The sequence below is a fragment of the Daphnia carinata genome, chromosome 5, assembly GCF_022539665.2.
Source record: "Daphnia carinata strain CSIRO-1 chromosome 5, CSIRO_AGI_Dcar_HiC_V3, whole genome shotgun sequence".
Classification (NCBI taxonomy): Eukaryota; Metazoa; Arthropoda; class Branchiopoda; order Diplostraca; family Daphniidae; genus Daphnia; species Daphnia carinata.
This window is the reverse complement of record NC_081335.1, coordinates 6,669,058-6,684,114: the sequence shown is the minus strand read 5'-3', so window position 1 is coordinate 6,684,114 and position 15,057 is coordinate 6,669,058. Positions and strand designations below refer to the sequence as shown.

The 15,057-nt window shown below is 39.6% G+C and overlaps 2 protein-coding genes across 2 annotated transcripts; both read left to right on the top strand.

Annotated features, from left to right (window-relative positions):
• The first annotated feature begins 605 nt into the window (after positions 1-605).
• On the top strand, positions 606-7,678 carry LOC130703021 (beta-1,4-galactosyltransferase 4-like). Its single transcript, XM_057524646.2, has 4 exons — positions 606-943; positions 2,622-2,879; positions 2,942-3,131; positions 7,157-7,678. The coding sequence occupies exons 1-4, from the start codon at positions 610-612 to the stop codon at positions 7,524-7,526; spliced, it is 1,152 nt and encodes a 383-aa protein (XP_057380629.1). The 5' UTR covers positions 606-609; the 3' UTR covers positions 7,527-7,678.
• Positions 7,679-10,536: 2,858 nt separating this feature from the next.
• On the top strand, positions 10,537-14,694 carry LOC130703050 (uncharacterized protein K02A2.6-like). The gene has a single exon (XM_057524671.1). It carries the CDS (start codon positions 10,537-10,539, stop codon positions 14,692-14,694), a length of 4,158 nt encoding a protein of 1,385 aa, XP_057380654.1.
• Positions 14,695-15,057: the final 363 nt, after the last annotated feature.

The following is a 15,057-nucleotide window of genomic DNA, read 5'->3' as shown; positions in this document are numbered from 1 at the left end:
ACCTAGCCTAGCCTTACCAAAGCTAATATAGCCAAATCCAACTTATCTTATTGCAATATGATAATAATCATATTAAACTGTCGCAAAAAGAATCCAAGTAAAAAATTACTTCAACAATTTTTGTTTGTGCATAATGTAGACGAAGTTTGGCGTCAAGCTTTTGTTGAACGTTTTTAGTTCAACTTTTAGTAAGAGTTGACGATAAAATGGTTGTTCAGCAATACTTGAACCAAAAAGTTGAAAAAAAAAGTTTAAATTCAACTGAAGGTCAACGGTGGTCTGGACCACCATTCAAAAAGTTCAACTTTTTCAGTTGAACTTCCCATTGAAGTTGCCGCCAAAACGGTTACTAGTTCAACCATCTATCGGACAGCTGACACAGAGATACAAATTCACGGAAAAGTGAACTAAAAGTTGGCACCAAAACGCGCCTTGTGTTTTGTGACATAGTTTTTTATTTGTTTACTTAAGAGATACACAAACCATTTTGGTGTTTCAATGGGTCCACCCTCGTCGATTCCTTACTTGTAAAGGAAAATATCTGTTGCAACTTACAACCCCAAGTTTAACGTAGCCAGTAGAGACATGGCAACCAAACGATCCAGTTTGATGGTTTGGAGGGTCCTCATGCGTGTACTTATCCCAACAATGTTCTGCGTTTCACTTTTAAGCGTAATAATGACCCACTTCTTGGATTTGACCTACATCTCGCTACACAGAATTAATTCGAGGTGGGAGAATGCAAACCAAACAGCACATCACCAACGTAACCACCTGTACTCAAGACCAGTGAAATCTTTTAATGGAAGGATATCTTCCAAAGCTCATATTGGAGAGGATATAATTAACGAAATAATCGCCTCGATCCCCACTTTCGATGGAACCATTGTTATTTCCAACGAAAAAGCTGAAAAACTGTGTCCTTTTTCTTCGCCTCTGTTAGGTAAGAGGAATTCATTCATGCTTATTTTCCTTCCAACTTTAAGAGAACAGTATGAAATTTTAAGGGTGTCATCCGTTTATTAATAAAAAAGCATTTAATTGTCTAGGTTTTTCCAAACATTTATGTTAAATTTCACAAGTTCGACGTCTTTTTATACCATACGTTCCATAAATATTCAACTTTCTATGACAATTATTACAAAACCCTTACCTCGTTTAGCATAATTGCATAGAAAGTGAGCTAGAATACAGAGGCACTAGCAAAGTCCGGATAAAGATAAAGTACAAATTACTTTGGCAATTGGATATCCATCTGTGAACTCCCATTTTAACAAATATTAAGGATGTATCAGGAGGTTTTCACGAACAACAATTTTACAAAACTTCAGATTACTCTTGTTTTAGGTAGTCACGAGGCACAGAAAAAAGAGAAAAAAATCTCGCTTCTATGGCAGCCATATTTATGACTAATGACTGTGTTGCAGTTCGTTCATGTACTGCCACCTGCCTAACAGACCATCTCATTTTTCCTGCTTACAAAAGGCCATCCTATTATTTCAGGTTTTAGCTTAATAATTTTGGGAAATGATAGATAAAAAAATAGAAGGATCTAAAATATAGTTAAAACAGAACTTGCTAGGCTATTCAAATGCAAGTGCCGTACAATGCCGGTCCAGTTATAGAACCGGCCTGTGCGCGGTTCTATAACTGAATGGTTCTATAACCGAGCAGTCGATCTCAGAGCCACCTATCGTCGATTCTTTCATCACACAGATTTTGACAGTATGGGAATGTAAAAGCGAATAGCACAGGGGTAGTGCTGATCTCTATGCAACTACCCAGAATAGGGGGAAGGGGTTCTCATATTAGAATTTAATACCTCAACCATTCCTGCATTATTTTACCAACAATAGGGTTCTACCACAAAGAGGATGCCCCATCAACGATTGGTCATTATATTAGATACAGTGCCGGTCCACTTCTAGAAACCCTTAGCTATGGAACCGGCTCGGTTATCGAACCGATTTTTCCTTGCCGTGTTTAGTAAATAACGACTTTTTTTTGTTGTGTTTTGGTTTGGACGTTTTACACATTTTGAGGGCTGCTCTAGACGTTAATCTACTACGTTAGGTTAATTGTATTTTATTTATTTTTATTCGAGAAAAAAACTACGTCAGGCATTGTTGAGAAATGAAGCTGAATCATGTCGTACTTGTTTTGATAGCTTCTTTATGTTTTTCAGGATTGAAATGCAACGGTCAATTGTGGCAAAACAGCTTAGCGACATGGCTTTTTGTTTCCTGTACCTCAGCAACTTTTTGTCTTTAAACTAAAGAGTTTCAAAAACTCCTTATACCTCCTTATCCTTATAACTACTTATACCTATTTTTCGAAATACTTTAATACCATTCCTCTCACCTCCACCTCGCGTCAAGAAAGATTTTTATTTTTCTGTTCCAGCGTTTCAATTGACTACACCTTCTCCTAATGGTTGAACATTAGATAGGTTATCTGAAAAGGCAAATTAAAATGTGATCTAGAGCGAAAATCAGTGACTCATTGTAGTCATTAGGATTATTAAGTTACATAAAAGACAAAAAGTAAAAGATCATCCCCATTCAGCTTTCGATTTGCCATACTACTTATTTTGCTGGAAAAATAACCAATATTTTAAATAGTTGGCTGGACTGATGTATCATTGGTTGCATCGGATAGTCGCAAGGAAAAGGAAAGTACTTTTACATCGAGGATGTCAATCGCTGGATTAAAACCAGGCGGAAAATATAAACCAAGAAATTGTCATTCACGAAACAACGTAGCCGTTATCGTACCCTACCGATACAGAGGATTCCATCTAAAAATATTTTTGCGACACATGCATCCATTTCTTCAGCGACAGCAACTTCAATACGTCGTCTTCTTAGTTGAACAATCCAGTAAATCAACAATTTCGATTTAATGCTACAATAACGATAACATTTGATTACAAAAATAATAGATGGTTCACCATTTAATCGCGGAATGCTTTTGAATATTGGATTTAAAGAAGCTATGAAACAAGGATCTTTTCAATGCTTCATTTTTCACGATGTCGATCTTCTACCTGAAGATGACCGTAACCCTTATACGTGTCCAAAAAACGGAAAACCCCGGCAAATGGCATACTCAATAGACATTTATGATTACAGGTATTGCGATTTAAAAATAAAACTAGTAATTCAGTTTTAATGAGAATTCTGTTAAAATCGTGGTGGACTTAGCTGGTTAGGGCATGGTGGCAAATCTCGTTTTTGATAGTAAAGTTAGACATTCGATAGAATTAGAGTGCCGCAAAAATAAGAAAATATAAATATTAAACTAACGCATCTTTTAAAAGAAAAATTGGTCCTAAAGTCCAAGTGGTGTAAATGAAAAGTAAAATCAATTTTGCGGCTTAAAATCGTATTGCCTACTTTTTAATTTTATTTTGAAACTAGGGACCTACGAACGTTTCAAAAAATATAATTTATATTCAGTATTTTTCCACTTTTTAGCAGTATAATTAGTTATTTTAACGCATAATTTTAATTAATTGAAAAGATACATTTCTAAAACACTTTAATTTTATAGCAAGTTGAATTGTAACAGGGACAAATTGTCTGTAGGCGATAAATTGTACCTGTCATCATAATAAATTTCGTTAAATGTCATATAGATTTATAATTGCGAAAAATGGTTTAATAATATAACTAAAACCTTGACATCTTATGTATCCAAAGTGCTTTTTATATAGAATGCCTAAAATGTCTCCAGTGCTACCGATCTAATACTAGAGCATTTTTACGTGTAGACCTATGGCAGATGCTGAGTTACCTATTCTTGTAATCATGCCTATCCTATTTGGAGTTTGTCTTTGCGTTTGAGCCGTAGATAAAAACCTTGTTTTTAACCTTGAAACTTAGAAAGTGGTTACAGTTTGGCTTCATATTCGATTTTAAAATTTCAAACTCCTCATTACCCCAATTGTATCAGAAAATTAATGAAAGATTTTTTAAAAATTTAGTTTGTGTCTTTATGCATAATATAAACGCATATATTACCTTTTTCAGTCAATTTTTTGTGTAGAAAATCATTTTTAAATAGTTAGTGGGCCGAATTTAGTAAACTAATAATTTCTGAAATAAAATACATCACTATTTATCGGTGTAAATAGGTAGTTGTCAGATGCCAGCTGAAACTTTCTAAGATAGGGGAGGTAGGGCACAATTGGAACGCTAGGCAATTGAAACAAAAATTCTACCACTTGAAGTATGTAATAGATTTAGTTTAAAAAATTTGACCTAACGGGAATTTTGGTTGTGCATTTTTAGAAAAAATTGAAGGCTTTAGACTTTAAAAGTTTTCGAGTTATCCCAGAAAGTTGTTTTGTGACTGTCCATTTGTAGTTTTGCCCAGACAATTTTTTCGTTTTCACAGCTAAAACGATGGAGGAAATCATAAAAAAAAGGTCTTGAATCATTCATCGTTCATTAAGCTATAAGCTGATAACATTAATTTTTTCCTAGCTAAATTTTATCCCCTATAAACTTTAAAACTCCGTGAAGACCCATGCTAGGGACAATTGGAACACCTTGTTCCAATTAGGGCTCGGCCCCGATCGTCTTTGATCGGGGCAAACCGCGGTTTTTCATTTAAAAATCGCCAAACCGTCGGTTCGGTTTAGCCATTTTTGACTGCGGTTTGGTTTTCGGTTTGCAACTGGGCCAAACCGGTTTGAACCGCCATTAAAATTTTTTTTGAAATTTTGCTAAAATTCTAAATCAAGTAATTATCACTAATTGTTGTGAGCGTAATGGCGGTCAGCAACTTGTTATAAATCAAATTTCCGATCAGACTTGTAGGCATCGCGGTCGAAAATTGGTCGATCTTTCCTCTATCTAGCGACAAACTCTGTTACTGATGTATTGTCCTATGCAAACTGGAAATCCACGGTACAAACTGTCAAACCGCGGTTCAATCGGTTTGGAAAAACTGGCAAACCGAATCGCACCGGTTTGTCCTTTTTAAAAAAAAAAACCGCGCGGGTCGGCCAAAATCGTGCCCGATCGTCGCGGGGCCGAGCCCTATTCCAATTGCGACCCTTCCGTATGCGCGTCTTCCTTACTGTAGTCTGGCAACGGTGTTATGGCCTCACGCAGCGTATTAGCAGAGCTCTTTTTTCAGTTTGTTTTTGAATGTTGTTGTGTATTTTATGTGGTGACGAAAACAATGTCAAAGAGTTTACTGTTAAAGTTCCTCCAGTTGTTTTGAAAAAAATTTAGATACCTTGTTTTCCTATTCCAGTTACTTAAAAGTAAACAATGCACATCAACACATATCGTCTGCTGGGTGGCTGAAACTTATCGTCTGCCACAATGTTTGTGTTTTTATTTACAACGTTAATTAAAGAAATTAAATTTTAAAAATTAAATTACCGACATTAACAACAATTATGATATAAGGCTGGACATGCCATATTCGATTATAAAAATTTGATCTCCAGGCTATTAACCGTTCTTTGGATTACTAACGGGTGTTCTGAACCTAATTCAGAAAACTACCAAAATTCTTTAAATAATATTTAGTTACTACAGAAAGTTATAAAATATCTTAAAAAATAAAGATTAAAATTCTTTGTATTACTGTAAAAAATTCATCAAAATACGTATCCCAGATTCTGAGATATCGTCATTTTAGTTTTTTCATAAGACCGGGAGCTCTCTTATGGGAAAACCACGTTTCAATTGCCCAGACGCTCTGTTTCAATTGCCGAGCAGAATTGGCAATTAAAACATCTTGAGGTACCTCCAGTTTTTTACACATAGCAAATGTTCATCTTTGCCGGATCCACCCAAAAAATACTGTTATCTAGCTGAGATAACTGGCTACAAATCTATATATTTTTTAGTCTAGTTTGGCGATTTTTGTAATCGTAGGGAACAAAAATGAATTTTTTGTTCCAACCACGCCCTACCTCCCCTAAACATTTCCCTAATGTTCTAAGACAATTGAAATAAAGAGGGATTTTGACATTTTTCTAAAAAATTAGAAATATTTCAATCTTTAAAGTGAACAAAATTAAACAGTGAAGCCAAAATATGGAAATTTTCTGTATTAAATAATTAAAATTAAAGTTTACCCTATGGCCCTAGTTTAAAAATAAACAGGTGGGATAGGCATGATTGCGAAAATGCGCAAGCCAGTATCCACCACACGTCTATTGATTGTTCCTGTTAACTTACATTCGACTATAATTTCTTGTAGTTTTATTGTTTTATTACATTTACCATTGAGCTCAGAAGCAATAAAAAATTTCAAATAATTTTTTTATTAGGTTTTGTTCTAGCCCTGTCAATTCATGGATTTTCTTAGAAGAAATACATAATGCCAATCCATACTCCCGGCATGGGGAAAGTTGTATATATGTTTTCAAATATAAATTACGCTTTTGTAATACAAGGTTTCCAGAAATTCAAAATATATTACTAGGCTATAACTATACTATAACTATACTATAACTTTTTCCTTTTTTTTAAGGCTAGGATGTTTTTTAAATTTATAAGGGTTTCAAACCAAAATTCCGTAAAATTTTTAATGCGTAGTTTTTCATGTTTATGAAAGTTAGCTTTCTTTCAGGTATCCTGTTTTTTATGCAATATCAAAAGAAGTTTGGGTTGCTATAAACTCCGAACATTGGTTGCCTAATTAGGTCATATTGCAAGCCAGATATCAATCCCAAATTCTCGAATGATATTTTTTTGGAAACATTTTCTTACTAATTGGTTGTCCCAATATTATTGCTCAGCAGTGGCTCCATACTTAACTAAGGATGTCGTCAAAGGAAAACAACACAAAACATATTTTAAATTATATAACGGTTATTTTAACCATGCTAAAATTGTTTTGAGTTACCTAGGTTTTTAAGTATAATAGTTCATGTGATGGGTTTGTGGTATTGGTTTGTGTTTGCCTATATGTATTCCAAACCCTCAAATACACATGGCGGCTTTTTGAGGTAAAAACAGACTAAAGCTGAATTAAGCTAGTACGCGGTTTTTTTTTTAAACATGAATAATCAAGTGTTTAGTCGCTTCTGTGTGTTGTTTTAATGACATGCGCGCCAAGCAGAATTTAAAAATGTAAACGAAAATGCCAACAACTGCAACAGTTATCAAATGTTTTTAAATGTTGATAGGCCAACACCCAAGGAGCATTTAGGAGGCGTAAGTGCATTTACCGTCACCGATTTTCAGCTCATTAACGGCTTCTCGAATTCCTTTTGGGGATGGGGGAGCGAGGACGATGATTTGTACAGACGTTCTCTCCACCATAATCTAACAGTAACGCGGATAACCGACGATCTACCTTCTTTCAAAAACATTGTACGTTACAGGATGATTGACCATCGTAAAGAAAAATCAAATCCAGAACGGGATTTGTTACTTGACGGATGGAGATATCGTTTGATGAGCGACGGGCTCACAACGCTTAGTTATAAAACAATCTATGTAAAGTTAACTCCTCTATTTACCCACATTCTTGTGGATATCCAACAAGCTTCTTAAACTTTGCTTAATCACGTACAAAATTACTGTCAATTTTAGGCATAATGCAATTTCAATAAGACAAATGCAATGTTTAATGACATAGTACTATTCCATACCGATACCTAAAATAGGTAACTTTCCACATATATCAGTGATTCAAGTTACTTTTCTTTAAAAATATGCTTATTCCACGAAATATTGCCTGATACTCTTAAAGGAACATTCACCCTACCTTGTGAAAAGTATTTACTCAATTCAGGACATTGTGCCTAAAATGGATATTTTTCCCAACATCTTACTCCAGACCACTCTTACAATGTTCAGAAGTGTTGATTTTGTTTAGGATTTGTCTACCAAAAATCCGAATAACGCACGATTAAACTTTATGAAATAAGCTGCAAACTAGTGCAACAAAAAAGGATAGGAAAAATTACCTATTTTCTGTTTCACTGATTACGTGGAACAGGAAGGGGTGCTTTAATACACTTTCGGAATTTTCGTTCCTCTTAAAATATAACTATCAAATGTATTCTAAAAATTATAAAGGGTTTTAGCTTAGATACTGAATGATATTTTTAAAAGTAAAATTGTCTAAATTTAAGTGAACTTCAACTGTAAAGAGCTAAGGTCTCTTCAAGTTTTTCCATTGCCAAGATGGCAATTGAAATAAAATATCGGGGAAATTGCGACATGGATTTTCCCATAAAGAAGCCTAAATAAATTGAAATTGCGATATTTCAGCCGCTAGACGTCACCGTTACGTAAAAATTGATGCCCTTAATATTTTTAAGATACTCTATGTATCTAGCTATTGAACAATTAATATTATAAGAATTTTTGAAAAAAACAAAAGTAGCACTGGGAAAAGTCTTTTGAAAAATATCCCAGGATGCTTACTTGTCAATCCCCTTAGGCCCTGATTTTTATCGCTTTCTAAGGTTTACATGCAACGACATACAGTCTGAATACAAGGTTTTTCCTTTCAGCCTTTTCTCAGCTTCTTGTTTCTTCACGAAAAGTTTGCACCCGTAATCGATATTTTGCGGGAAATGGGACATTAACCTGTGGTATCCTTAGACGACATTCTGTTGGTATTGGGACCAAATAGGGGCTATGGAACGATGTCTGTGTTCTGCATTCGCTTTTCCTAGTCCTGGGATTTATAATAAATTTCAAAAAATCATTTTAACAGCACCAAAGGATTTTGGAATACTTGGGCATGCTCTTGAACACCGCATTGTTAATTTTATTTACCCAAAAACAGTCTAGCAGTGGCGGGCAAGGGACGTGTGATTAAACCGGAGAAAACTGACGGCACGTTTTTTTGCCATAAATGGTGGGATAAAAACGGACGAAAAAAAAAATTTGAAAAAGATACGCTATGACGATTCTCGAACCAGAGACTCCCGAGTCCCGAGGGGCAGTTCAGTGCAATTGCATGCAAATTGTTCTAACATACAACTGTGTTGACCTTCTTTATTTTAGCTACTTCAATGCATACTTTAAAAAAAATTTTATTATTATTTTTTTTTAAATTTTGAGAGGGTTGGGGAGGTAGACACACACGCCAGGTGGCAACACCTCAACCCGTTTACCCTCATTATTTAGCTTTTGTCAAGTGCAGTCATGTCTGGAGAAAGTGGAAGTGATAGTGAAAGTGTCTCGTCTGCGTCACGAAGTGGCCGCAGCTGTATCCGCAATCATCGGGCTAAGGCTAGCTCGCAGGATATCGAGGATAGTCTCTTTCAGTCAGAAAGTGAGATGGGTGATAATTTTCAGTACGAGATTGATATTCCGGGCGACCCTTTGATTAAAACGGATCCGCATGGTTCGTCCAAACGCAAGGCGTCGGAGTGTGAAGAAGACAGGCATAAGAGATTGAAGCTAGCCGAGTCTGACAGAAGTAAGTTGGTGGAAAAGTTCACGCTTTCGGAACGCAAAACGTAAAACTTGAGGAAGTGGATGGTGAAAGGAGTGGAAGCAGCTGACGCTAAAGATCTAAAAGGCAAGTACGCGCCGTCCTTCGAAAAGAGATCGTTTTCCCTGCAGTGCCCAGATCTGGATGAGGGTATACTGAAGCTGCTAAAGATCATCAGGAAATCGCCATCAGCAAAGAGTGTCTCTGACCCACGCGAGAAAGAGCTTCGGTCGATGCAGTATAAGATCCTCGACATAGCTCGGCCCTTGCTTTATTTGTGGGACATGAAATGGGCTGACCCCAAGATCCAAGAAGCAGTGGAAGATTCCATGCAGTTATTGGCCTCCTCCTTTAACGATGTGACGCGCAGGCGTCGGTTAAACATCTTATCCCAAACGTATCCTTCGTTTATATCTCTGTTGGCTAACGAGCGCAACTTTTCAGAGCCGGAATCCCAATGGCTCTATGGGAAAAAGCTGATCCAAGAGATGGTCCAAACGGCAAAGGACGAAGCCGCACTGAACGCTGTTGGTCAAGCCAGTGAGCAGATGCAACGTACGTCTTCCAAGGGCAAAAGTTATCGAGGTGGATACAGTGGTAGTGATAGGCCCTCACACCAGCCGTACAGTGGATCAGCCAGGCAGCGTTCCAGCTCAAACTTTACGCCGGTGGCGGGCCCTAGTGGCCGTGGCAAGTCCGTCTCTAATTTTATTTCACCTACATCTGTGCATTTGACAACTATCGGTGGTCGATTGAAAGAATTGCCAATGCCCGGTCTCGGTTTTCTAACGACCTTTGGGGGTTACATGTGGTTTTTGAAGGCCTGAGGCTGGACCTAGCAGCAAGGCCAATTCAGTGTTGTCCTCCGCCTAACCCATTGTTGTAACCCTAGCCTCAGGCTAATGACCGAGTTAGGTCATAGTGTATCGTAGAGGTAACGTTGATGACCCAACGAAGGTCACTGGGTCTTGGGGGTGTTCATCCTCAGTTGATCCTGGATATTACACCGAATAAGACGACTTAACCGCGTTCTATTCCTTGAGTAATTACGGAAACAATAAAGCAAAACGGAAGCAAAGACATAACAGTGGCGACGAGTAATTAAGAACCATGGGGGACGCATTATTAGAACAAATTCGTGACATTTTGAGGGGAAATCGATCTGGACCTACTTTTGGCCGTATCAGTGAGTTCGACTCTAGCAAGGTGTCGTGGTCAGTGTACGAAGAGCGAATGGACCAGTATTTTTCGGCAAACAAAATCACAGAAGAGGAGGACAAGAAAGCAGTGTTCATTACAGTTATCGGCGATGACACTTACACACTTTTGCGCGATCTTCTTTCTCCGGATCTACCATCAACAAAAACCTTCGACGAGCTCCGCACCAAGCTACGTGAATATCTCAGTCCAAAACCTCTGGTAATTGCTGAAAGATTTCGTTTTAATAATCGCGTACAAAAATCAGACGAATCCGCTAGCCAGTTTATGGCAGCTCTCCGTCATCTTTCTCGTACGTGCGAATTCGGGCCATTCCTAGACGATGCCCTTCGCGATCGTTTTGTTTGCGGCTTACAAAATGAAAGCACAAAACAAAAGCTTATCTCCACGGATAGATTAACGTCGGCAACAGCATTAACAACTGCCGTGGCAGATGAAAGCGTTAGAAAAGATGTGTCGGAGCTACGTCTTCCTGATTCAAGCGTTACTCCGGGAGTAAACCGATTACAGCAGCAACGATCAGAAGCATCGGGCGGCTGGGAGTGTAGACGATGTGGAGGCACAAAACATAAAGCGTCGGATTGCCCTTTCCTAACAGCTGAGTGCCACCGTTGTCATCGAACCGGACATATTCAGTCTAAATGTCGAACTAAGCTAGGCAATCAAAAAGACGAAGCAGAGCGGCAAGATGACAGGAAAAAGCCCAATAAGTCGGCCTTGAAGAAGAGTACTAAATTTCGGCAACATCAAGTTGAGGTAGATTCCTCAGATGAAGAGGATGACGACCGACCAATATTTCCAATTCACACCATGCTTGTTGAGGAAGCCGAAGCAGAGCCTCCGGTTCAACTCAAAGTGCTACTTGACGGTGTGCCTGTGGATATGGAGGTAGACAACGGCGCAGCAGTGTCCGTTGTTTCAAAATCAACTTGGATTCACTGTGGCAAACCTAGTTTGGAAGCAGTCGAGTTCAAGTTGCGGGCTTTCCGATCGTCTTTAACCATTCTTGGTACGTGGCGCCCGATTGTTAGTGTTCGGGGTGAAAAGATGAAGCTGCCGATCGTCGTGGTAAAAGAAGAAGGACCATCTCTTTGTGGTCGAAATTGGATTCGAAAAATTTGCCCAACAATCCTATCTATCAACCATCAACTACTCGAGCAGCCATCGATTTCTTGGATCGAACGTTTTCCAAATGTTTTTAAGAAGGGCAATGGGACCATTAAGGGATTTGAAGCAGTGTTGGAGCTCAAACCAGGTGCTGTACCGAAATTCTTCAAGGCAAGACCAGTGCCGTATGCGATTATGCCGCAAATAGAAGCAGAATTGTTGAGAATGGAGCGTGAAGGTGTTATTGAAAAGGTCAATTTCAGCCAATGGGCATCACCGATAGTAGTAGTCCCAAAACCATCGGGCGACGTGCGCATTTGCGGCGACTACAAACCCACTTTGAACCCGCAGCTGAAGGTAGACATCTATCCCCTCCCCACTCCGCAAGATTTATTTGCAAAATTAAGCGGAGGTAAAGTTTTCACAAAATTGGATCTATCCAAAGCTTACCAGCAGCTCCGGCTGGCCGTAGAAAGCCGTGATTTAGTAACAATAAACACACATAAAGGGCTATTCAGACCCTTAGTATTTCCATATGGAGTCGCTTCTGGCCCCGCGATTTTCCAGCTATTCATGGATACATTGCTGCAAGGTATTGAAGGAGTCTATGTCTTTTTAGACGACATTCTCGTGTCAGGAAAAGACGACGAGGAGCACGACAGTCGTTTAGAAGAAGTTTTCAAACGACTGAACGACGCTTGTGTCGTGTTGGAGCAAACGAAGTGCCTCATCAAGAAGAAAAGTCTAACCTTTCTTGGCTTTATTCTGGATGGGGATGGCATAAATCCTACAGCGGCCAAGGTAGAAGCTGTGAAAGAGGTTGCCCGTCCAGAAGATGCCCAGCAAGTACGAACATTCCTGGGTCTTGTAAATTTTTATGGCAAATTTGTTCCTCGATTGGCGACTATAGCTGCCCCACTCTACGACCTTTTAAAGAAAGAGTCCAAATTCCAGTGGACGGAAGCAGAAGAAACAAGTTTCCAGAAAATCAAGACGATGCTATGTAGTAAACCAGCTCTCGTTCACTATGATCCAAAGAAACCAATTCGAGTATATTGTGACGCGTCAGCGGTGGGGGTTGGCGCCGCTCTTAATCACGTTTATCCAGACGGAAGCGAGAAACCAGTTGCCTATTCTTCTAAAAAGCTTTCTTCGACCGAGCAACATTACGCACAAATAGAGCGTGAGGCATTAGCTTTAGTTATTGGAGTTACAAAATTCCATCAATACTTATTTGGCAGAAGTTTTGAGCTCGTGACCGACCACAAGCCTTTGCTTGGAATCTTAAGCAACTACAAACCGAGCAGCCCAATTGCTGTGTCACGCATACAACGTTGGTTTTTGGCATTAGCTAACTACTCTTACACACTGGTGTTTCGACCTACAGACCAAATGGGGAATGCAGACTCATTATCGCGAGCCCCGATTGGACGTCCTTGCATCGACGAGTGCAGTCGCGAATTTGCAATCTTGACTGCTACATCGATTGCTAAAATCAACCTAGACGCCAAACTAGTTAAATCCAAGACGCAGTGTGACCCCATCTTAAAAGAAGTTTTATTATTTGCTCATCGCAGTTGGCCTGAAGATGTTCCGGACACGTGGAAACCGTTTTTAGCAAAGCGTGATGAGATCGGCGTCTCGAATGGAGTATTACTATGGGGCGGCAGAGTTATCGTACCTCAAGCCATTCGCAGTTCGGTGTTGGACTTGTTACACGAAGGACACAGCGGCGTATGCAGAATGAAATCCGTAGCCCGCAGCACAGTTTGGTGGCCCGGATTAGATTCCGAGATTGAAAAGCGAGCTAAGGAGTGCGAAAAATGCGCAAAATTTAAAGAGAACCCTCCTGCTGTTCCGGTTCATCGCTGGATTTGGCCCGCTAAACCATGGTCCCGCATTCACATCGATTTCGCCGGTCCATTTATCGGCAAAATGTTTTTTATCGTGGTGGATGCTCATTCCAAATGGCCGGAAGTAGGCGTACTCAACATCGGTCAGACGACGACAGCTGCAGTAATAGCTGTTTTGCGTAACATTTTTGCACGCCATGGCTTACCAGACGAGATAGTGTCCGATAATGGCACCCAATTTACTTCCAACGACTTAGAAATTTTTTTGCAAGGCCTCGGCGTTAGCCATATATTGACGCCACCCTATCATCCATCGTCTAATGGCGAAGCCGAACGTTTTGTACGGGAGCTGAAGATAAAGTTGAAAATTTTAGAGACGACGTCGTCTACTATCGATGAGAATTTGTCGACGTTTCTTTCAACTTATCGCACAACACCACATACCACCACAGGCATTTCACCAGCAGAGTTGCTGTATGGACGAAGAATTGTCACTCAACTGGATAAGCTACGCCCAGCCGTGGACAAGAAGTTTTCCAGACAATTGCCCCCGCAATCGGCCGAAGAAACGAGAAATTTTTTAGCCGGCTCACCAGTATGGTTAAGAATGTACAATAATCCATTGTTAAAATGGGTCAAGGGGGTTGTGACAAAAGTTCTCTCCCCAGTTTCCTACTTGGTTCGCCCAGAAGATGGCGTCGAGACAAAGCGTCATGTAGATCAACTGATGGCACGAGCGGAAGCAACATTAGCCGAGATTCCAAGTGACCAACAGCCGTCCCAATCTACCAGTGTGGAGCGTTACCACCCCCCACTTCCATTATTGGTTAGTCCACAATATCTACCGAAGCAGCTGGAGAGTGATCATCAACCAGAACGAGGTCAAGATGAAGTTGGCGACAACACTGAAAGTTTTCCTTCCCATCCAGCCGTAGCTGAAGAAATTCCGGTAGCAAGGCAGCCACTTAGTTCAGGTGCGGCAGGTCATTCCGTTGCAGAGCCGTCGGTGATCCGGACTTCAAGCAGGCCAAACAAAGGATACTCATCTGGCAGATTCCATTACAAGCAGTTGGGAGTTCCTTCCCCTTAATTGTGTTTTTTTTTTATGTTGAAATTTTGTTGCCATTGACGCAGTTATAATTGGAACGATCATTCATTATCATGTCATGCTTACCCTAATTGCTCCATGAGGAAGGAAGGAGTGTTGTAACCCTAGCCTCAGGCTAATGACCGAGTTAGGTCATAGTGTATCGTAGAGGTAACGTTGATGACCCAACGAAGGTCACTGGGTCTTGGGGGTGTTCATCCTCAGTTGATCCTGGATATTACACCGAATAAGACGACTTAACCGCGTTCTATTCCTTGAGTAATTACGGAAACAATAAAGCAAAACGGAAGCAAAGACATAACACCCATTGTTTGGAGAACACCAAGTTGAGCTCTGTCAAAAAGA